The 24,945-nt window shown below is 35.7% G+C and overlaps 1 protein-coding gene across 1 annotated transcript in view; it reads left to right on the top strand.

Annotated features, from left to right (window-relative positions):
• COG6 (component of oligomeric golgi complex 6) overlaps nucleotides 1-24,945 on the top strand; it is a 62,432-nt gene that overhangs the window by 21,759 nt on the left and 15,728 nt on the right. The window contains exons 11-16 of the mRNA XM_010982417.3: nucleotides 690-754; nucleotides 5,361-5,452; nucleotides 10,101-10,218; nucleotides 20,809-20,940; nucleotides 21,267-21,434; nucleotides 24,109-24,216. Of these exons, the coding sequence (XP_010980719.1) occupies nucleotides 690-754; nucleotides 5,361-5,452; nucleotides 10,101-10,218; nucleotides 20,809-20,940; nucleotides 21,267-21,434; nucleotides 24,109-24,216 (683 nt within the window). The remainder of the gene's footprint in view (nucleotides 1-689; nucleotides 755-5,360; nucleotides 5,453-10,100; nucleotides 10,219-20,808; nucleotides 20,941-21,266; nucleotides 21,435-24,108; nucleotides 24,217-24,945) is intronic.

Genomic DNA, 24,945 nt, shown 5'->3' with positions numbered 1-24,945 from the left:
GTTCAGCATATATGACTGATTGGCACAAAGTCTGAACTTTTAAAAGTTGTCTTCTGTTACCCTAATTACCAGTTTAAAAGAATGTATTTCTTTAAAAATGTTAGTAAAGTATGCATGAGAGGCAGTATTAAGAAGTGGGAAGAAAATAATTGGAGTTAGATGAAATAGGTTATTCTGTGGAAATGGCATGAATTCTTCTAAACCTCAGTTTCTTCATCTGTAAAAATGAAGGTGGTTACAAGCAGTGTATACCAAGACCTTAATCGTCGGTAATTAGTAAATGTCAGTTTTTCCATTAGATTGCAAGGTGTGTTTTCCATCTTTATACCTTCAGTTTGTGTGCTTAGCACTACTGTCTAGAATAAGGTGTTTGTGGAACAAAAGCTTGCACATCTTCACATCACCTCCTTCAGTTAATATATTTCAGAGTCTTTTTTTCCTGTGGTTCATAATATTTATTCTTTTTCACAAAGAAAAATGTTCACTAATCAACAGTCAAATGAATTAACAGGACCCTCAACTCATTAACGTAATTAAAGTCCTAAAAGATTTTGAACTTAAATATTATTATGGTTATTTTCAATGTTATTAATGCCATGAGTCATATGTATGAGTGTTTGTTATTTTTTTGAACTTACGTGAAGCAGTGTAATACAGAAAAAAATTTCAGTTATGTCATATAATTGTAGGTGTTGAGGAGAATATTCAGGAAGTTGTTGGACATATTACTGAGGGTGTGTGCAGACCTCTAAAGGTAAAATATTTTGTTTTTAAATATGTTTTATGGTATCTGGTTAAATTATTGCCTTATTCTGAGTTTAAAGAAATTCATAGCAGCTTGAATTTTTGCTTAACTTTGTCAAATTAACACATTAGTGTAGGATAATAAAACACATTTTAAACTAATCATTGCCAGTTTTCTCCCTAAGAAAATTTGAAATATTCTTAGTTTGCATATATTCACTTATTTTGTACATATTTTGTTTCCTATAATAATTTATGTTAATCAGTTGAGAAAATGTCTATTAAATTGAAATAATGAATCTATGAACTCTAAACAGAAATTTACTAAAAACATATTTTATTTACTTTATTGCTTCAAGCATAGTAAATGTTTTTGTTTATTCTAACAATAAATAATGATAAGGATAAAATAATGTGTGTAAGTATTACTATCAATACTGCTTATAGTACAGGAACAGAATTTGAAGTCAAAGTTGGGTTAGAATGTCTACTTTGCCACTTAATTACGTTTATTTGTTCTAATTGCCTCACTTTTCTGCATCTTAATTTGCTCATGTTGAACCGGTACATAAAAATACCTGCCATCAAGGGCTGTGAGGAGTCAGTGTGAGACGTGTGTAGGTGATGTGCACGGTTCCTGGCACCTCCTATGCATGCAGCAAATGTTATTCTTCTTTATGAATAGTTCCAGAATATTTTGCAGTTGTTCTTTTACTTTTCCTTGTTGACTGACTTCAATTTACTATATGGAAATTTTAATCCAGGAGTTTTATGGTTTATTCTTACCAAGAACTAAATTTTAAAACCAAGTTTTGTTGTTTCTACGATTTTCTTTGCTATTTGGTCCTAGGCAAGGAAATCCCAGTGGCATATCTGTGACAATTGATTATATTTGCAAGTTAAATTACTACTATAACTTGATTATCCTAGGGTCCAATTGCATATTCAGTAAATACATAGCAAAATATTTTGAACTGATTTTAATTCTCCCAAATGAAACATTTACTTGCCATAGTTGACTTTTAGACATTTGTACTCATAAATGTTGCTTGTTTTGTATACTAGCAGTTATTGAAAAGATAAAAGTAGAAAAGGAGAATAAAGAGAAGTTTCTTTTTCTATACTTTTCATCCTTTCTATAACTACATGGTTGAAAGAAACTGCTGGTCTTTTTGGTGATAAGTTGTAGTTTATCTGCCTTATCTTCATCCTCTCAACGCACCTTACTTACGGTATTATATTCCTTATATTGCTTACTCCTTCTTTTCTTTTTTTTAATGAAGTAATTGTATAAAATGTAATTCTAGAATCTGAGGGTTGAAATGAACCTTAGAGTTTTCTGTCTTGGGCTGAGTAAGAAATGTTATGATGTTAAAAACATTTAAAATAACACCCACTGCTTATATAAAGAAATTATATACCAGTCAGCCTCTGTTTTAAAATGTACTTAGAACTCATTTCATTTTCCTTCAATGTGTGTGCCCAGAAAGGTATCAGTAACAATTGTAGGGCATTATTGTGACTTTCTGTGAAATATTAATGTAAGCTATGAAAGGGTGAAGAAAACTAGTAAGCAAGCAAAGATATTTTTATGGTAAAATGATGAAAAATCCCTTCAGTTTTTTAAGTGACAGAACCTTAGCTCTTTCCATGTGGTAGTATCTGTTTATTGCACACTCCAGGGAATATTTAACAGGTGTTCACTAGTAGGTACACGTCAAGTTAGCAGTGACGCAGTGACGCGGTACATGATCCAGCAACTCTTCCCTTCCTCTGTGCACTTGTAGACAGTGTTACACTATACTAACAGTTCTTTCTGTATGACCTCATTTGGGTATCTGATGCTCTCAATGATACAGTTGTTAGCTGAGAAAAAGCTTAGTTTAATATTTTCTTTTTCAATTATAATTTGGAATATTTTTCTTAGTGACTTCCCTGCTTTTACATTCCAAAAATTTTTCCTAATTGGTAAGTGGCTAAACTTTTCATAGTGGCATGTAATATTGGATGTTCTGGCTAAATTTCTATTATTCAACCGTTTGTCTTTGTGGTAATGAATTCTTTTCAAAGCAGATGAGAGTTTGAAACAAAGAAAATGTTGTAGTGATGGGATGATATCCTTGCAAAACTGTGTATTTGTTTTACTCTCCCCTGTATTTAACCTTTTCTTAGTGTTAACAAAGTGAAACTCCATAGGTACTAGACTATATAGTTGTAAATATATGCGTTAGGACATGATCTCTAAAGTTACTTCCAGTTTTAAAATCTGTGCTCTGAACTTGAAGTCACATGCACTGAGGGGAGGGCTCTGTGGCTCGTCAGCGTCAGGCCTGGGATTTCGCAGATACCTTCCCTCACAGTTGTAGCTAGAAACCTCAAAATTAATGTACTTACTCTTTATTTTTCAAGTCCATAGGTAAAATGTTGTTTCTTTTGTGTGAATGTTCTAGATCGCTGACATTTGAATTTTATCTCTTTCAATAAAAACTTTAGTCTATTGTATGCTCCTGACCTTCTTAAACTATGGTGGCTTCTGTGAAAATAGGTGTGCATGCAAAGATAAATGGCAGGGAACAGACAGTGAAAGCTGCCTGTGTGAGACAGTCCCAGTGCCCTGGGATTGCTGATGTAGCTTGGGGACGAACATCTGCCCTGAGCAGCTGTCTGATTTTGGTAAAGGGGGTTTGTCCTTGTCCCTTTCAGTCCTCCCTCTCCCTTGCCCCGTCCCCACAAGTGCGGCCTCTTCTCCTCTCGCCTTTGCTGCCGCTCTCCGCCTGCCTGGGCGTGGAGAGCCCTGCTCTGCCTTTCCCCTCTCCCCGAGGTGGTCACATTCCATCCAGCCCATGTGTGCTGCTTTCGATGTCTGCCTTTATCATCTTTGCTGCGTCTAACACAGTTAGGATTTGCCGAGTGCTTACTCTGTGCCAGGAGCTGTTGCAGGCACCTCCTGGCTGAGCCCTTACTCCCATCCCTGCTTTTAAGCTCAGCTGACCGTTTCCCTCTGCTGGCGTCCCCACCGTGAGTCCCATTTGGTCTGTTATACTTGTTTATTTTTGTTTCTCTTAACTCCTGTGTCTTTCCTGTGACTGTTGATTTTTGCTGAAAATGGTCTGGTCTCTTACATAATCCTCCTGAAGCAGTGGGTAAACTAACCAGTCTTGGTGCGTCGTACATAAGTCTCCTGAGTTTTCAGCCTTGCTCTGTTTTCACTGCAGCTGAAAGGATGCCGCTTTCCCCCAAACCATTAGTATGTGTGAAGAGGTGAATGTTGTTTTCCTTTTCTTTTTCTCTTTCTTCCTTCCCCCTCTCCTCTTCTTTCTCTCTTCTTAAGGAAGTTGGAATGAAGAGTATTTTCTCCATGCCTGAAAATTCTAGAAGGCAGGTTGCCAGATAGCTGAGATGGTGTTATAAATCTGCTAGGGAAGAGCTGTCTGCAATTAACACTCTTTATATTTTGTCCTAATAGTTATATTGAAATTCAGAAAATATCACTTTTATTGATAAGATATATAATTTAAATCACTATTGAGGCCTTGGACCTAGAAACAAATTACAATGTGAAAATTACAGTTTTTAAATTCAAATGCCATTCATGATTTATAATATTGTGGTAGTTAACTAATCTGTTACCTTATGCCGAAAGGTGTGTCAGTTTCATAAACATGTTAATGTAGAGATCAGTTTCTATACAACAGGTTTTTGTACACTCATATATACTTAATATGTATAAAATACCATTTTAGCAGATCACATTTATTGGTATTATACTTCAAGATCTAAGTGCTTTCAAACGTGTTTATTAAACATCTGTTGCAAACGTACTGTTCTATTAGATGCTGCAGAAATGTAGGAGAAGCAGAAAACACGTCTATTTAGAATCTAGGTCGGAAACAAGGAGACACAATGTCACCAGCAGCTTAAGCATAGATAGAATGTGTAAGTAAGCACACCCGGTGTGGTTTAGATTGTATTTACTAATTAGGGAATATAAAGTAAGGGAAAGATTAGTGAGGGATGGGGTTTAATTAGAAAGGACTCTGAGTAGTTAATCTTGAGCAGATCAAGTTAATCTTGAACTAGATCTGATATTGCCCTGGTAGTAGTATAATTAGACAGATTATGTTAGTGCTAATTTGAGATTTATCTGCTTTCTTATTCTCTAATTAATATAAAAAGAAACTTGGTATAGTAGTTTAAAGATAAGAATTAAAGAAATTTTTTCTGAATATTTGTCCATAGAGCAGTACGTTTTCACTGATAATCTGTTTTTAGAATGTAACAGCTTCTTTGCAGTTTAGTGCTGAGCTAAAGTCCCTTATGTGCTGGTGAAAAACTTAAAGATGATCTAATCACTGTGTTGAGTTTCTCATAGCAACTGCCTTGAACCAAATTCTGTAGGTAATGGATCACTTTTTTGTAGCGTATATCTGTGTTAAAATGTTTGTGTTATTTTACCATGCTTTGTAATTTAACGTTCAGAAATAACTTGAAAGGAATTTTGTGATTTCTGCAATGATAAAATTTAATTTTTTTAATGCTATTCATACTACATGTGATTAATGAAGAGAAGTTACACTTTTAAGAAATGTTTATTTTTTTCTCACATGTTTTAATAGGTTCGAATTGAACAAGTAATAGTTGCTGAACCTGGAGCAGTTTTATTATACAAAATTTCTAACCTCCTTAAATTTTACCACCATACAATCAGGTAAGTGTAATGTTTAAATGTGCTCGTTAAGTCCGATGTGATACCTCATTTCAGTTAGAACCCAGTGTAATATTTTTTGTGTGTACATTCTCTTTGCATGACCAGCTGGCGGAGCCTCCACACCATGTGACTCATCTTCTGTGCATTATACGTGCTGTACTTTGAGGTGCAGCCTTTCCTTCTCCCTTTCTTCTCCCAGCCTAACCAGACACACACACTAGCACACACACAACTTAGGGAGTGGTGTAAATCTGTACAAGTGTTTATTGAGTCCTCCTGTATTAGTAAAAGATGCACAACACCTAAAGCAACTACATATTATACTCAGAATAGGGCGTAATTAGTGAAATGTCTTATTCTGGATGTAAATAACATAAATTCACCTTTAACATTTAGTTTTCCATTAGTGATAAAACAGAAACCATTGCTTTACCTCCTCTAAATAAAAGCAGCTTTATCTGATTAGGAACCACTTGCCTTATCTAAAATATGACCTTTGACTCCCAAATTTGCATTCATTTTCATTTTGCATATATCTGTTGATGGTGTACATACACTTGAGCCTTAACTGAAAATGCCACTATAAGACCATGTTACACGTGTAGTTGTGTTCAGTGTTTTTCCAGGCTCTGTTTTTGATAGTCTTTATATTAGTCTACTAAAAAATGCTTTAAAATTACTTGTTATCAAGAATGCCAGTATCAGGAACAGAAGGCCAGTTGTTAAAATCCAAGAGGGTTATTATAACTAACAGATCCAGAAGAGGCACAGGGATCACTAGTTCAAGAAGCACCAAAAGAATGTGGCAGTGGTGTTACCTGCCTCCTGGTGGCTGAGATTAGCCACCCAAAACTCACAGCTAAGAGTCAGATTTCATATCTTATTGATAGATTTTTCAACAAAACTAATAAGCTGCAGGCCACAAAATTGATCAGAGATAGGACTGGGGTTAGTTGTCTAACATTGTAGATATATATTTATTATCACCACTGTCCATGACTCAAAAGCAATAAATTAGTTTCAATTGTAATGTGTTAGGCTTCCTAAAATAAGAAAATTATGCATATTTAGAAAACACAGGAGCAGCTGAAATATAGCTAATGCTGTATTATGCAAAAGATAGTGGTAAAATAATTTTTAAATAATCTATTTAGTTATGCCATGATGGTGCTGCATGAAATTTCTTACTTGAAGATAATGATAAGAGAGTGCTAAGAATAAAATCATTTGGATTCTGAAGATGATAGGTTTTTTTAGGCTCTGAGAATTATAATTTTTCTGTCTTTGAAGATGATAATTTTGAAGATGACAGTATCTTTTGATACATTTTTTGCATGTACTTTTTCTGCTTGTTAACACATTTCCTCATGTAGTCAACTGAAAAGTTAACTATAAATGTCATTTTCTAGGTGCTAAGGAAATGACAGTGAACTAAACAGAGCTTGAACTTACATTCTAATGGGGCAGACAAGCAAGTATCAAATAATAATTTTAAATAGCAGCAAGGGCACTGAGGAGAAATACAGCGGGAGAAAGGCATTAGAAAACACAGGGAGGGATTTGTGTGAGTAGGTGTTACGTGAGCATGACTGCCTTTGAGGGCCTGCTGGTGCAGGTGACCACTGAGCAGAGACCTGAATGACGTGGAGCCGGGTGTGGAAAGCATTTGAAGGAGAGTGTCCTGGGCAGAGGCACACCCTGGGCCCAAGGCCAGGAAAAGCTTGGACTCTAGGGGACCAGAAGAATGCCAGAGGTGGGAGGGGAGTGAGTTGGAAGGAGTTAAGAGGAGATAAAATCAAAGAGGGAGGCAGAGTCCAGACACATGTAGGACTCTGTAGGCCATGGTGAGGAGTTAGATTTTATTCTCAGTATGTTAAAGATGATGTGGGAGGATTCTGAGTGACGGGAGCGATTTATGATGTAAGGAAGGGGCTCTGGGTACTGTGTGGATCGTGTAGCATAGTGGGACGAAAGGGGATCAGGGAAGGTACCTAGGAAGCAGTTTGTGGTTCTGAGCAGAAGTGAGGACGAGTCAGACTAGGTTGGTAGACTTGGAGGTGGTAAGAACTAGTTGGTTCTGGAGATATTTTATGTTCTAGCTAATAGTACTTACATATCAACCTGATGGAGTGAGTGAGGAGTCAGGTTCTTGGCTTTCGATTTGAACAGCCAGATGAAAATGGTATTGTCATGTGCTGAGACTGGAAGTGCTGGAGAGGACCGTGTTGACGGGGGTGGGTGGGCGATGAAGAGTTCACTGCAGTTTTGGCTGAGTCAGATTCTGTGTCCTTGTGAACATTCAGTAGGAGATGTCAAGTGAGCAGAGAACACAGGAAAAAAAAAAAAGACTGAAACTATTAATTTGGTAACTTACAGCGTATAGGTATTTGAAGCCATAGAACCATGTAAAATCACATCAGAAGTGAGCGTAGATCAGTGTCTAGAGGTTAAGAAGAGAAGAAACAAAGAAAACTGGGGAGGAATATCCAGTGAGGTTGGGGAAAGTAGGAAAAACTCAAGTTCTCAAAAAATGTTTGCCCCCTTTGCATTAAAACTCCTAGAGGATAGATTCTGCCAAAACCCCAAAAAGGGAGATGTGGGAAAAATCCAGCGTACTTTGATTACATTTCCTTTCCTGTAAAACATTCTCTCTCTGTGGTTGAAAATTGCTCGGTGTCTGTGCTTGCTTGCTTTCCTTGCCCGTAGTGCGGTTTCAGTCCCAAACTGCCAGGTGGACTCCGCACATCAAGTGGTCCTCCCAGCTTCTCTCCCTCTCCTCTCCCCACGTCCCCTTGGAGCCCCTGTCCTGTGTCTCCAGTCTCCCCGGGCTGCTCTCTAGACCTACCACGCACCTGTCACTCAGGTTTGTCGTCTTGAGCAGCCTGCTCTTTCCCTTGTGTTGGGTTCCCTGATGAGTATTTACACGCTTGTAATAATGTAAACGTTGACTATTTACCAGAGCCCTGGGGTATAACTGTATTAGGAAGCCTGGGGAAGATGGGGTTTGAGTATATTGTGATGGGGGAGGAGCTCTGTATAATTTAACTCGTCTTCTGCCTCAGGGAGTTTGTGTATAATCCCTAAAGCCGAACAATCAATAGGAGTAAAAGCACACTAGGTAGGAATATGAAGGGGAATACAAGTAGCATCCACAGGTGTTCAGTCCAGTGACTGGGACCTGGCGAGGACTCAGTAAACATTAGTAAACTCTGGATCTGAGTACCTGCAAAATGTGGTTGATAACTCCACATTTTAAAAAATGAATGTAAATGGATCTTGATGTCTCTCCAGTTTTTTCATTAAAATATCAGTTGCTGTTTGTGTTCATTCACTCTTCTTCCCCCCTTGCTTGATGTATCATTCTTTTATTCAAAGACATACTTACTTTATTATATGAATAGGCATGTGTGGGAGCACCTTCCAATTTATTTTCGTGTTAAGCTTACAATATTTTTTACTGAAATACTTTCATGTTTTATGTAGTACATAAAACTGATAATTTGCTTTGTCTGCATTAACCATGTACGAGTTCATTCAAATTTATTTTAGTTTTAAAATGTATTGAAATACATAGTACTTGCTTTTATAATGTATCATGTTATATATCAGTTCTCAGTAAATTTGCTGTATGTTTTGCTTACTATCTACCGATATGTATTAGTGCCATTATATTAACTTCAGCAATCTGAATGTTTGTAGTTATAGTAAGATGTTATTGTGCCTTTAGAAATTATAATTTCCTACCAGATTACAGTGTATTTTTGCATCAACAAAAAACTTTTCCTCTAAAAACATATTTTAAAATCACTTTCAGTACATTAATAGGAGAATAAAATTGGGGACTGTTTTATATACATGCCTGTCTTACATCCTGCCCAAAAGGGAAAACCCTACTGAATGGGTCTAAGAAATATCCTTGTGATAGCAAATAGAGAATTATGGAATGTACTAATAATTATTTTTAAATGATACCAGATTTTTCATAATTAGTCTAAATATACTGCTATTTAGGCAGCAGTATGAAAAATGAGAAACTTTATAATTTACTGGTGTGTTGTTGATACAGCATAACAGTTTTAATTTAAAAAGTAATTCAGTATTAATAAAATGAAAATATTTTCTCAGGGGAGGATGTAGCTCAGTGAGTGCATAGCATGCATGCAGTCCTGGGTTCGATCCCCAGTACCTCTATAGAAATAAATACCTAATTACCCCCACCCCAAAAAAAAAATTTAAGTAAATAAAATATTTTCTCAATACAGCTGTTGAGGGAATGGCTTCCTTAAAATGAGATCTTCTTGGATAATCAAGACATACATTTACTATAAGAGAGGAAAAACAGGAGCATGGGTTTGCATAGTGTAAGTGTGTTCTAACCCACTGCTTTTCTAAAAGAGATTGTGAATTTTTTTTTTTGAGATTGTGAAATATTGAAGACACTGTAGTTTGTTTTCATTTGTTTGTCACCTAACTTGAAAAAAATGCCTCATTTTAATATGAAACTACAATAATTGTTTTTAACTTGCAGGTTATATTCTATATAAAAACTTTTGTTTAAATCTAGATCTTTTTTTAAACACTTATACTCAGTTAAAGAACTGAATTGTTTTAGCATGTTTTGCAATCTGAAATATTCTTTGCTTTTAAGTGGCATTGTTGGAAATAGTGCAACTACATTACTGACTACCATTGAAGAAATGCATTTGCTGAGCAAAAAAATATTCTTCAATAGCTTGAGTCTTCATGCAAGTAAATTAATGGACAAGGTATGTTTGAAAAATGCAATTCTTAAACTATGTGAATGTGAGTCTTTCACATTTAAAAATGCTGTTTCACTGTTTTTACATTGGTGACAGTTTTTTCCCATTCCATACAGTGTACTTTCGAGTTCTTCCTGTGAACAACAAAATTCATTTTGAGCTGGCTTACTGGATCTAGGTTTACAGTCTGTTCCTGGAACAGTGTAACTCTGAGTCATAATTGGAGATAGAATCTCAAGCTCTAGTTTCACTACCATTTTTCTATAACCAAAATTTTGTAATTCAAGCAGACTTACAATATTTAGGTCAGGGCTAAAATGACATATAGATTGGAAAACTAGAACTTTTACTTACTGTTTTTTCTAAACATCTTACTTATATTTTTACACTCTCTTGTTACGGCTTTGTCCTTAGGAAATTTGTTCCTTCAAGTTGTATACTATAATGAATTGTGAAAACAAGCAAGATAACAGAAAACTCCTACAAAAATAAACAATGACAGCAAAAACCTGGAAGAGTTCTATGAGAGCTACTATTTTAAATTGAGCTGTGTGTTATGCAGGAATAAATTGGCAAGACCTTAAGGAATGGATTTACAATGACCAAATCCTTCTTTATTTTTGTTTGATTATTGAAGACTGAAAAGTTTTTCAAGGATGCATCACAATCACCATCCTGGTTTTTTTTTTTTTTTTTTAATTATACTACTCTATCTAACAACTTGGTTATATTAGTCACAGGTTTGTAATATAGTGTGGAACAGTCAATAGCAATCCAATCCAGAGTACCTGGTCAATTTTTACATTTTTAATCTTAGAGAAGCCTTAATAGGATATTAAGATCTGCTTTCTGATCCCCATGCATGACTTAAATTTTTTTGGAAAAACAGCATGATTTTGTGGAGCTGGAATATTTCTCTTATACATTTTTCTGTACCTCTGTTTGTACCAGTTTACTAATAGTCAATCAACTCTAGTTATAGATATGTTTATATGAGTTCTTATTTAGACACAGTTTTTCTAAAATCATTCATACGTGGTACAGACTTTGCACATGAGCAGACACATACTTGCTGATGAGAATACAAGGGCAGACAGCCGTCTGCTGGTCTTGGGTTGCTTCTTTTTTCATGGAAAATTGTCAAATAAATTCTGTGACTACTGTAGAATCACAGGTTTTAGGAAAGGCATGCCCGAGGTGCTATGCTAGCACAGTAGGAGGAGGATATGTATAGTATACACTTACAGAGAGGGAGCCTTCCAGAGAGGGAGCCACAAGGCTTGAACTTTGAAGGGCATAGTAGATGAGGTAGGTGAAAGGTGGTAGGGAGAGGTCATCCTAAGCAGAGGAGACAGATAGAATATCCAAGAGCACAAGCTATGGGTAATCAATAAACAAATTTTTCATTTATTAAAAAAAATCATTGGAAAGTGGTGTGGCATGTAAATAGGCTAGGTTGCAGACAGGATAATTAAGGGAATATCGAAGTAGTTTTTATGAAAATACATGTTCCAAGGCAGAGACTCTGGGAAGAGCCATGAAGGGACGGATTCTTGAGGGGTAAAGGCAGATCTTCAAAAGTTGGTGACTGATTGAATGTGGGTAAATGAGATGGAGGAGATCTAAAATAATTCCTGTGTTATCAACCTGGGAGTATTGATTCCAGGTAACTTGAATAAAGAGAGAGTGTGAAATTTGGGGGATAAAGATGTTATTGTCTAAGTTAGACAAGATACATGTGGGATAGCCTGCAGTCAAGTCTAATCTAGTACGGAGCTATATACATTTGAATTCAGGGAGTTTTGCATATAAAAGATTGTTGAATCCATGGATTTTTATGAGGTCTTTAGGAATCATGTTTAATAAGAGTAGATCTTCCAGGACAGACAGTCTTGAGAAATACTGACATTTAAAAGAAGAAAATAAGCCCAACCATGGGAGGATGCTGAGGAAGGATGATGAGAGGCAGGAAAAAAATGAGAAGAGTTTCATCAGAAAAACCAATAGAATTTCAAGAAGGAGGGCATGATTGATGATAGATACTGTATGAAGAATTCTCATAAAGTGAGGATAGCAGGTTTGTTACCTTTGTCAGTATACAGATGACCCATGACTTATAACAATTTTATTCATGTGATGGGGACAAGAGGCAAATTGCAATATGGGCATTACCGTTGTAATTGTTTTTTGCTTTGTATTTTTAAATTAAGATATGTACATTGTTTTTGTAGACATAAAGCTACTATACTCTTAATAGACTACAGCATAGTTTAAACATAAGTTTTATATACACTGGGAAACAAAAAATTCATGTGACTTGCTTTGTTGAGATACTTGCTTTATTGCAGTGGCCTGGAACCAAACGTGCAGTATCTTTAAGGTATGCCTGTATTAGAAATTCTCGCCAGAGCAAGTAGTTAAGAGGAATTAGAGACATCCAAATTGGAAAGGAAAAAGTAAAATTATCTCTGTTTGCAGATACTATCTTCTATGTAGAAAACACTAAAGATTTTTGGTTACACAGAAACTGTTAGAACTAACAAATAAATTCAGCAAAATATCAGGATACAAAGTAAGCACACACACAAAAAGCTGCATTTTGGTGCACTAATGAACAATCCAAACAGGAAATGTCAAAAACAATTCAATTTATAATAGCACCAAAAAGAATAAAATCCTTAGGAGTTAACCAAGGAGATGAAAGACTTACACATTGAAAGCTGCAAAACATTGCTGAAAGAAATTAAAGAAGATACAAATAAATGGAAAGACATCCCATGTTCATGGATTTTAAGACTTAATATTGTTAAGATCTCAATTCTATATAAAGCAATCTACAGATTCAGTGCAATCCCTCTCAAAATCTCAATGACACGTTTTGCAAAAGTAGAAAAACTCATTCTGCAATTCCCGTGAAATCTTAAGGGACCCTGAATAGCCAAAACAATCTTGGGTTTTAAAAAAAAAGGAGGAAAGCTGGAGGACTGACACTTCCTGATTTCATAACTTGCTACAAAGCTACAGTGAACAGTGTGGTACTGGAATAAAGACAGATGTCTAGAACAGTGAAATAGAATAGAGGGCACAGGAATAAACCCTTGCATACATGATCAAATGTTTTTTGACAAGAGTTTCAAGACCATTCAATGGGAAAAGGACAATCTTTTTCAACAAATGGTGCTGGGAAAACTGGGGATCCACGTGTGAAAGAAGTTGGATCCTGATCTAACACTATATACAGGTTAGCCCCAAATGAATCAAAGACTCAAATGTAAACCTAAAATTATAAAAATTCTTAAAAGAAACATAGGGCAAAAGCTTTACAACATTGGATCTAGTAACTTCTTGGATATGACACCAAAAGCACAGATGACAAAAGGAAAAATAGATACATTGAACTTCGTGAAAATTAAAGAGATTTGGGGCATTAAAAGACACTATCAACAGAGGGAAAAGGCAACCCACGAGTGGGAGAAAGTATTTACAAATCATGTATCAGTGGGAAAATGTTAGATTATTTAATAAATTCATTTAAATTTATGTTTAGGTTTTCTGTAGTTTCAATTTTGTATCAAAATTTTAAATCTACCTGAAGTTTATTTTTGTCCATGTTGGAAAGGAAGCATTTATTTATTTTTCACAAGTGTTGATCCATTTACTTTATTTTTACTCAGAAAAACCCACTAAGTTCTTACATACTTTATTTCTCTTCAGTTAATTAAAGTTGCAAGAAAATAGGAAAATGTAATGACTAATAAAAGGCAAGTTTTAAACACTGAATCTTCCAGTTAGAACCTAGAACATAATAGGGTAAAAATAGGGAAAGAAAGAATTTTAATTTGAAAGTATGAAGTCCCAATTAATACTGCAGCCTTTTTGAGTTTGTAGCATTGAATAGGTTTTGGTTATTATTTTTGTTGTCATTATCATTAGTAATTGTACCCTGAAATGTTTTTCTTGGATATGAATTGGGTCACATTTAGGGATATTTTAATATTGAGATTGGAATATAATACTTTTTATAGCTTATGTGTTGCTTGTATATACAACTATTTCCAGTTTCTTTCAAGAGTTACCTTCTCTTTGCCAAATTTTAATGTTCCATATTTTATATTATATCTTTCACTTATTCTTCCCCTTGTAAATCATTCATCTCTTTTAAAAAGATTCTAGCCTTATGAGGAAAATGACACTTATTGCAGAATGGTCTTCATTAGCAAAGCACCCAAGTGGAAATTTTTGTTAATAGAATTTTAAATGGATAGTAAAGTTGTTGGAAAGAACCGCTTTTAAAATAAAGGTATAGCCAGAGATGAACTCCTTTCATGGTTCCTTCTGTGCTTTTAAAAAGACATATTTGGGAACTAATTCTTTATCTAGTATGAAAAAAAAATTCAAGGACATCATTTTATTGAACGATGTACCTTTTCCCTAACAAAGCAGTTTGAAGCACTTGAGTATTCAAGTATGTGTATTCCCATCCTAATCAAGCTCTCCTGAAACATTCATAACTGCAAATCTAGCAAAGTCTAAAAGGAAATATGTTCTGTACTACAAAAGACACAATGTCGTATCAATTTTAGCTAGACAGACATTTTCTAAAATTCTGTTCACTATAGTAATAGTACAATTCTAATTTAAAAGATACAGTATGTCATAAATGAAACCCCTATCAAATTAATAATAGTCAGGATTGATTTGCCCAGCTTACTGAAAAAAAAAAAACCTAAACAGTCCTTTAAATTTTGATTTAAATTCTAGGATATGGTTACTGCCTAGAATCTCTTTTCACTATTTAAATTGTAGTACTTGGGCCAGCAGCATGGACATCACCTAGGAGCTTATGAGTTTAGTTGAGATTAAAAATCTCAGGCCCCAGACCTACTGAATCAGAATATACACTTTAGCTGGATTCCCTGGTCCTTCATATGCCTGTTAAAGTTTGAGAAGTGCTGTTTTAGATGGATAGTTTGAGTTTTACATTATTTCTTGTAGATTATTCTGCCAGGAAAAACAAAATGTTTTCAGCTGAAATGCTTTTTAAATTTTAAATAAAAGTATGTGAAACAAGCTGTAATTATTTGAAATTATTTCAAACAAATGTTAGCTTGCACTCTTAGATTTATCTTGAATAACTTGATTGACTTAAAAACTTTAATTCCATAAATAAATAAGAGGAAACTTGGAGGTGATATGTTTTAAGCATAGGATGTAGAGATGGTTTCAAGGGTATATTACTGAGCAAAGGCTCATGGGCCCACGGTCTGGAAAGGCAAACTCTGACAGTGAGTGCAGCAAAGTAAGGTTTTATTTGCAGGGTGCCAAGCAAGGAGGATGGAGAGCTCATGCTCAGAAGACCAGAACTCCCTGATGGCTTTCAGGCAAGAGTGTTTAAAGACAGTGTTAGGGAAGAGGGTCCTAGGATGCGTGATGAGCTGGTGGATCTCCTGATTGGCTGGTAGTGAGGTAACAAGGTGATGTTTGGGAATCTCAGCCTTCTCGTTCCAACCAGTCTAGTGTCTGGTGCTAATGGTCAGCATGCGCTCACCATCCTCTCCCTGGGTGGGGGATCTTAGTTTCTCCGGAACAATTCAGAGATATGCATCAGATTGTTATCTGTACCCTGCTGATTCAGGAGGAACCCGGAGTCCTGTGTCTCTGTTATTCTAGTCCTTAACTAGTTGGGTCTGTTTGGTACTCAGGGACCTAGGCCTAGGGGGGACTAAAAGTGTTTTGTTCTACAAACAAGAAATGGGGGTATGGAGGGCCTGTTGTACCTGGGAAGGCCCCACAGGATCCTGCTTGGTTTTGATCCTCCCTCTTCTTTGATACTCCTCAGTCCTGAGGGGAAGGAGAGTGGGACAAGAAAGAGAATACAGTTTTGGTTAGAGAAGTTCATCATAAACTGAGTAAGGGAACTCGGTTTTAGGGAGACTTGGTTTCAGGTATACATGTATCAATACTTTCATTAAGTTACATACATTAAATATTCATAGCTTTTTGTATGTCAATCTTACCTCAATAAAGTGGTTTAAAAAAACTTCAGTTCTGTTCCCTGTCAATTTCTAAAACATATGTATATTTAGAGACAGAGCATAAGGAATCTATATACAGAATGAAGAAATTAGTTTAAAAATATGAGGGTTTGTTTGTTTGGCTTGGTTTTTATTTTTTGAAAGCAGATGGGTTAGTGGCCTAAGAAGCTACAGTACGGAAAATTAGGGGACCTTAAATGGAAGATATTTGAAAGAATAAAGCTAAAGTTGGCAGTGGAATGAGGTGGTAAAAACAGTTTTTAGAGTTTTTATGGTGCAGCCTTTCCATTTTCCTCTAATAAAGTCAAAGCCCCTATTTACAAAAGGGATACAAAGCATCACAGTAAACACAGGAAGAATGAGGTTCTAATATATAGAATATGAAGTTTCCAGGAGACCAAATGCTTTTAAATGTGAAATTTTTGCTTATACTTCAGCTTTTTTAATTGGAAAATGTACATAAAAGTTATGAAAATATCTTTCATAAAGTTCTTTTGTACATTATAATTATTATTAATCACTTTTATCAATTTTAGATATTTTTATAAAACATTGATTCTCAATATTTATATAATATAAACAACAAAAGATCAAATGAACTTTCATTGTAAATGGAGATAAAACTTAAGAGTACACGGACCTTAAGTGTAAAGTTCATTAAAATTTTGTATTTGTGTATGTTCACTAATCATTATCCAGATCAACATATAAAACACCTCCAGCACCTTAGAAAGCTTCTTCACACACCTTCTCGGTTGGTACCCCTCAGAGTAAACAACCGTTTGACTTCTTTTTCCTATTTGTGTGTGCTATTGAAATATATTTAAATAAATTCATAGTGTTGAACTCTGTTGAGTCTGACTTTTTTCATTTAACATTGTATAAGATTCATCCATGTTGTGTTTAGCAGTAGTTCATTTTTTAAATCATTGTTTAATAATTCTATTATATAAATTTACTACAGGTTATTATTAGACATTTATATTATTTCTAGTTCTTCGATATTGTAAATAAAGCCCCTGTGAATATTCTTGTACATGTCCTTTGGTGGATGTAGGTATTCATTTCTCTTGTGTGTATATACAGTAATAGAATATCTGGGGTATAGGATTGATAGCTTTCATAGCTACTACCAAGCATTTTTGCAAAACGGTTGTACCAGTTTATCCTACCAGAAATGTATGGGAATTTGAGTTCCTCCACATCCTCTCCAGTGCTTGTTACTGTTAGTCTTTAATTTTAGCCATTGTGGAAGTTGTGTGGTGGTATTTCATTTTGATTTGTACTTTTCTGAAGACTACTAATGTTATATATTTTTTTTATTGAAGTATAGTCAATTTATGATGTCGATTTACAATGTTGTGTTAATTTCTGGTGTACAGTATAGTGATTCAGTGATATATATGTAGTTATATATATAGTTATATAGTATAGTTATATGTAGTATATGTATAACTATATATGTATACTTTCTCATGATAGGTTATTATAAGATATTGATCCTGTGCTATACAATAGGACCTTGTTGAGCTACACACTTTCATAGCTAATTTAGCGACCTTCTTTGGCTTTTTTTTTAAGGTGTTTGCTCATTGTCCCTAAGGGTGTATGCTTTGAACATAATCAGTGATGTGTGTCCATTTACTGACATTAACATGCTTGGTGTTAATAGCACACAGTCTAGAACATGAGGGAGATATTTTTTTTTGTAGGGCAAAAGTTTACATATTCTTCAACGTTTTTCCACCAGTGTGTAAAATTTCTATTGTTAGCTTGAGTCCAAGTAGCTGTAATAGTAACACCTCTTCCTCCTACTCATGATACTCTGAGGATGCATCTGCCACTCACTTGCTAGTGGTGACTGGTTTCTGAGGAAGTACTTGTAAATAGATTGGTATTTGCTGCGCAGATCAAAGCTTATAGGAGTTTCTGTATTGTAATTATTGTTATACAGGAAGTTCATAGGCTTTGTTTTTTAACAATTGCTACGACTTTTTTGTAGATTCTCTAAATCACAAAGCCCACTTAATTCTAGTGTTTGGGCTCTACAGCCATATATATAAATACAAAATATATGTAGATACAAATGATAGAAGGTCAGTATGAAGTAAGCACAGGATTGCATTAGAGGGACTTCAGAAGAAATAGAGAAAGATTTACTTTGTGTAATGTTTAACCGTTAGAAACAAAATTCACTTAGATGAAATTAAATTGAAATAATGGAAGCATATTCATCAGACATTCTCTTCTTTAGATTTCCTTTGCATTATTCCTAGGATAGAGTTGTAAAGTCTGAAATCTTGTTTATCTGACAATTGCTATAATTTTCACTTTGCTTTAGACGTGTGATTCTGACCTGTTGCTGATCTCACCTATGAGTGTGTGTAAAAGTGCCTTATGGAAGGGCAGTTTGTTCAATGAAGTGAGCTCAAGTAGCATTCCCTGTATCATTTACCATTGGCTCTAACTATGGAAAGCTCTGACCTTTAAATTTGCATGGCTTTTAAAGTCCTTAGTTGAAGGAGATAAAAGAGATTTCTCTTCAACTTTTAAATTTTAGTTACTGTCTAATGTCCCTTCATTTTAGCCTGAAGGATTCCCTCCAGTATTTCTTGCAGAGCAGGTTTGCTAGTAAAAAGCTTTTGTTTTTGTTTATTGGGTAGGTCTTAATTTCTCCTTCATTCTTGACGAATAGTTTTGCTGGATATAGAATTCTTGATTGACAGTCTCTTTCAGCCCTCAAGTGTGTCATCCAGTGCCTTCTGGTCTCCATGTTTTCTGATGAGAAGTCAACTGTTAATCTTATTGAGAACCCTTTGTTCAGAATGAGTTACTTCTCTCTTGTTGATTTCAAGATTCTCTCTTTATCTTTGTCTTTTAAGTTTGATTATGATGTATTTCAGTGTAAATCTATTTAAGTTTGTTCTGCTTTGAGTTCATGAACTTCTTGGGTATTTAGTTTAATTTTTTTTTTTTTAATTGGACTTGCTAGATCTCCTGCTACTATTTCTTCAAATACTCTTTTTGCACTTCCCTCCCTTATTTCTTCTCCTGAGATTCTCATTGTACTGCTGTTGTTAATGTTGCCCCATAGGTCTCTGAGGCTCTGTTAATTTTCTTTCATTTTTTTTTCTTTCTGTTCCTCAAATTGGTCAATATTAATTGACCTATTTTTAAGTTCACTTATTATTCTTTCTGCTCAAATCTGTTGACTCCCTATAGTGAATTTTTTATTTGCTATTGTGCTTCTCAACTGCGGTATTTCTATTTGGCAGGTTTTTTTTGTTTGTTTGTTTACCATTTCTCTTTATTGATATTCTCTATTTTATAAGACATTATTCTCTTACTTTCCTTTAGTTCATTAACATGGTTTCCTTTAGTTTTGAACACATTTAAAAGAGCTGATTTAAAGTCTTCGGCTAGTATTTCCAACATCTCGGCTTCCTCAGGGAAAGTTTCTATTGATTATCGGGATTTTTTTTCCTGTAAATGACTGTGGTGTTTTGTTTGTTGGCGTGTCTCATAATTTTTTGTTTTTGTTGCTTTTAGGAAGGAGGGAGGATTTTTGGAGGTCCATACTTTGCCATTCCTGCTGTCACTTTTAATGTATTAACTTTTATACATAAAGCATTCTTAATACAAATCCTGATATTTTAAAATTCTTATGCTTTCCTGTGTACCTGACACAAGGGTATGGTGCCTTACATGGATTTCTAAGTACTAGCTTTTGTTTCATTTATAAAGTCTGACTATATATATTATAAGTATATTGAAAAATGTTTTTAAAAAAAATCACAGGCACCTCTTGGATCTCATGATACCATCCAGTAGAGGTAATGAACTTAGCCAGTTATTCAGTAGTTGAGATGCAGTGATCCCCTATAATCTTTACAGAATCCCTCTGAACCTCTGTGATTTTAAATAACTCTCCCAAGGTCACAAGCTAGTAAGTGGTAGGTACAAAACGTAGAATTAATCTCTAACTCCAGAACCCGAGATTTCGGTGGCAATGTTGTATTGTTTCTGTTAAGTGTGCGGCCCGTGAACCAGTGTCCTGAAAATCACCTGAGGTGCTTGTTGAAAGATTTCTAGACCCCATACGTATACATAGTGAGCCAAAATATCTGAGATTTGGGCATGAGTATGGGTGGTGATTCTCAGTTATATTATAGTTTGTGAAGTGCTGGTCTCTAGACTGGTTTTTTCTTAAGACTTGATCTAAAAAACAAAACCGGGTCATTTCAAATCCATATGAAAATATAATTCTACAATTCAAAGGCTGCTAAGTTTCCTCATAATTTTTTTTTTAAATTTTAGAAGTACCAAGTCTTTACTTCTAATTGTGATATGTTAATTGTGAGGTAAAATAACAAAAAACTTTTGTGTCGCTTTCTGTGCTGATTAGTACAAGATAACTTACAGATAAATTATAGATTTTGAAATGTGTCAGCCAGTGCTTTATGTCTTTTATATGTATTATTTTACTGTGAACTGGCATTTATTTAGACACTAAAATTTAGTAGAAAAATATAAATAGGGGGTAAATCGTCCTTTATTTTAGGTTGAACTCCCGCCACCTGATCTTGGACCAAGTTCTGCGTTAAATCAGACGCTCATGCTGTTGCGTGAAGTGTTAGCATCTCACGACTCTTCGGTCGTACCTCTGGATGCCCGTCAGGCTGACTTTGTGCAGGTACACTGTACAGTCATTTGTAGTGATTCTTACTGCTCCTGTATTGTACATTCTATTGAAATTCTGACCTTTTATAACCCATATATTTTGACAGTCTCTCATTGCTTTTTATTTCAAATATTAAACCAGTTATCTTTAAAAAGTGTTCAGAGGATGCTTATTTTTAAACTATTACAGTTATTATGCCATTTAATCTTTTTCTTATGTGCTTCTGTAAGTTGGCCCCCTTCCTATTAATTTGGCATTCAATCTGAAGTGCCCTTAACACAGACCTGTTTCACTCTTGGGAAATAAAGAAAACATTTAATTTTATTTTTCATTTCTAGGTTTTATCATGTGTCCTGGACCCTCTCCTCCAGATGTGTACCGTGTCAGCCAGCAGTTTAGGCACAGCTGACATGGCCACGTTCATGGTCAATTCACTGTATATGATGAAGACCACTTTAGCGCTGTTTGAATTCACCGACAGACGTCTGGAAATGCTACAGTTTCAGGTTAGTTTTGCCATAAAGCGCCTGCTCACTGCGATGAAATCTTTTTCCTATCCGTGATCTCAGTTGCTGACTTTAAGCTAATTTCAGTGACCTAATTTCTGTGAATTCCTTTTGATAGTCTGATAGAACCCCCAACCCCCGCCACATCTCAAGCATGTTCAGTATTTCCGTTGTTTTGGAGGGGCCAAAATATGTAACGGGTAAGATATTTTATTCAAGCCATAATATGGGATGGTAGAAGGAAGTTTTTCTGACAAATGTGAACCATTATTCTGTATGCAGATTTCAGTTTCTGAACTGTGAATAATGTGCTGCATTTTTCAAGCTGTGTAGCTAGTGCAGAAGGTGCTGCAGAGGACAGATATATTTTTATCTTTGTGTAAACCAGTGTTAGGCAAAACATTACAATTCGTTGTACCGAGAGCTCCAGTCCTATAAGCCAAATGGGATCACTTAAGAGTCACAACAAAGCCATTTATAAAATTTACCAGATACTTGGCTTCTGATTTTGAAATAGTGACTTTTGGTAGATCTAATGTTAAAAAAAACCAAAAAGTTATCTCCTTTGTCATCAGCAGTATATAGACAGTTTGGCAGTGACTATAGTACAGATTGGTCACGTTTTGAGTTTTTGAAAGGAATGAGTTTTGAGACCTCTAAATTTATGGTATTTTCTAATTTCTAGTTCTTTGAAAAGAAATATAATGAAGTATGATTAGTTTTCCTTTCTTGCTTTTTTTAAATTTATGTGTAATTAATACTTTGTTTAAATTCATTGGTTTTTTTACTGTATTTATCACTAATTCAACTCCAAACTCTGCCATTTGTCTAAATTTGTTCTCAAGATGTGCAGATATATCAGGTGTTCAATAATCTATTTTGTCACCAATTATCTTTGTTTCTTAAATATTCCAAAGTCATTATTTGCATTCCAAGAGGACAAGCCCCACCACGTAATTGCTCATTAAGCCTGAACTTGCGTCATGCCTGCTGAGAGGCTGGTGGCCAGTGCTGGTTGCGTGGACCAGCCCACAGGCAGTGTGCGAGAGGACTGTGCCAGGATGTGGATGCTGGAAGGCGTCGGCCCCCGCAGTAACAGTTTACCATGTTGACTAAAAGATTCTTGATTTTCAGACCTTTTCTGCCAATAGTTTATTAATTTTCTTCCACTTCTACTTAGCTTCTTCCAGTATTTAAAATAAGAAATTAAGCCTAAAAAAAAAAAAGAAAAGAAATTCAGCCTAATCTGATTCTCTTTTGTTTGTGATTCTTATCTTATTCTGTTCATATGGAAGCTTATGAGTATTTTCCTTTGAGTTCATGTATTTCCTCACGGTGTTTTTTGGTATATCTCTTTTTCTATTATTTCCATCTTGGACTTTACAGAGTCCTGTCAGTGTGAAGATTCAACCCTTTCTTTAGTTTAATGAAGTTTCCTGTTATCTTTAATTAATTATCACTTCTCCATCTGTTACTTTTTATGTTCTGAAGCTCCTGTCCTTGGCTTTATCTCCTGAATCTGTCTTTTAGTTTCTTTTTAAATCTCTTCACTTTAGTGTATTTCTTTGATATTTACTCTGTATTCCTATTCTTCCATTTTTCTTTCAGGTACTAATTTGGTTCTTTGCAGTAACTCTTTCCTTAAATATTTATATTTGCAATCTTGTTTTTCTTTGATTTCCACTAAGTCTATTAAGTAAGGGTTCTAATCGTACTTTCTTGGCCATGCACTTAAAAAAAAATTAAAGTACTCTGTGTCTTTCAATAGTGTTGCCTCAGGAAAAAATACTTGCTCCCATCGTTCAGGTGGGTTTCCTCTTGGTGCCTACTTACCTGTTTTAAATCAGTTGTAAGTTTTGAGGGGAGGGGCTCAGCTACTGGAGTTACTTGGACACTGGCAAGTATTCAGGTGGTAACAGATAGTATCTGTCCTGTGCTGCTGGCCGACAAACTGGTAGAGCCCAGGGAACTATCTGGTGAGGGGAGAAGGAAGGCCTCAAGACTTCCAGGCCTGTGCTGGGAAGAGGAAGGGGCAGCAGACTTCTCCCCGCTAGGAAGGGCTTCATCCCGCCAGGGGGGTCTCCTTCCCCGGCTTCTGCCCCCGGAGCATTAGGTGGCCTCCCCAAAGGCAGCACAAAGCCGGTGAGCACGTGCAGCTCACCCCTGCCAGCCAGGCCGTCTTGGGCGGTTCCCCAGCCCGAAGCCTTTGACCAGCTCTGCTGGGTCTTCAGCAGTCCCCTGATTGTCACAGGCCTGCCGTGTCCTCACGAGGCCTCACTGCCTCGGCCCCCGTGGGATTTCTGCCAGGTGTCTCCGGAGGGCGTGCTGGCTTGGCTGGGGGCCTGCGGCAGTGCGCAGGTGAGGAACCTCAGGTCCTTGTCTTCCCAGAACCCTTCCCGAGTAGTGTGGTTTACGCTGTTGTTGTTGATGAGTAGTTCTTATTTGTTTGCTTGTGATTTGCTTAATACCAGCTTTTAAAAGAGCGGAGAAGCAACTCAAATTTTTTGACTAGTCCTGGAACCCTCTTTGGTTATCATTTTAAGTAAGACTTTCCCTCCCTTTTGTAAGAGGACTTCCTCTTTGGAGGAAGGAGGAGCCTTTATGTAGAAGCAGCCGGCTCTCCACAGTCTTACTCTTCTTTTAAAACACTTCTTTCAATTTTGTTTTATTTTAGATTGAAGCACATTTGGACACGCTTATAAATGAGCAAGCCTCTTACGTTTTAACTAGAGCAGGCCTGAGTTACATCTATAACACTGTGCAGCAGCACAAACCTGAACAGGTAAGCACAGGATGTTCCTGATTGGATGCGTCAGTTCAGAGTGTGGGTTCTAGAGCAGACTCTGGTGTGAATCTTGGCTCTGCCGCTTAATAGCAGTTTTTCACTGGGAAAGTGACTTGTCTCTCTGTGTGTGTTTCCTCATCTGTAGATTGGAGGTAATAACGTGTATCATAGATTGTTCTGAAGATTAAGTGAGATATTACACGTATAGTTCTTGACTACCTAAGATATAGTAAAGCTTCCCAAAGTATTAACTATCCTTTTTACTACAAATAGTTCAGGTTAAAAGTAATGAACTTATACAAAAATTAGTATTATAAAATATTTGAAGGATATTCATATTGGTAAAATTTTCAGAGTCCTTTATCACTGTCAGTTAATTGAATGTCTAGATTACTGTGTAAATATCAGTCATCCCCTTTTTAATTTAGCAAATCATGTTCTATTACTTTGGAAAAGTAAATACTTCTGGGGCTAGCATAGGATCTTAAGTTATAGGACTCCTTTAGAATTAGAAAGTGGAGTACTGTGACCCCTAGAAAACCATGTAGGTATCTTTCTTTAAAAAGCAGAAAAACTATTTTAAATGACATTAGTATGAAGAATATTTTATAGCCCAGGAACTCTTAAGCGAAGCTCTCAAAAATCACAAATTTTGAATTTTTTCTTTTGTTAAAGTAGTAAGCAAATTTCTACCAGTAGGAACCAATTCTGCAGCCTTTTATACTG

Source organism: Camelus dromedarius, chromosome 13 (genome assembly GCF_036321535.1).
Source record: "Camelus dromedarius isolate mCamDro1 chromosome 13, mCamDro1.pat, whole genome shotgun sequence".
NCBI classification, from domain to species: domain Eukaryota; kingdom Metazoa; phylum Chordata; class Mammalia; order Artiodactyla; family Camelidae; genus Camelus; species Camelus dromedarius.
The sequence above is the reverse complement of the archived record's forward strand: the minus strand, read 5'-3'. Positions and strand labels throughout refer to the sequence as shown.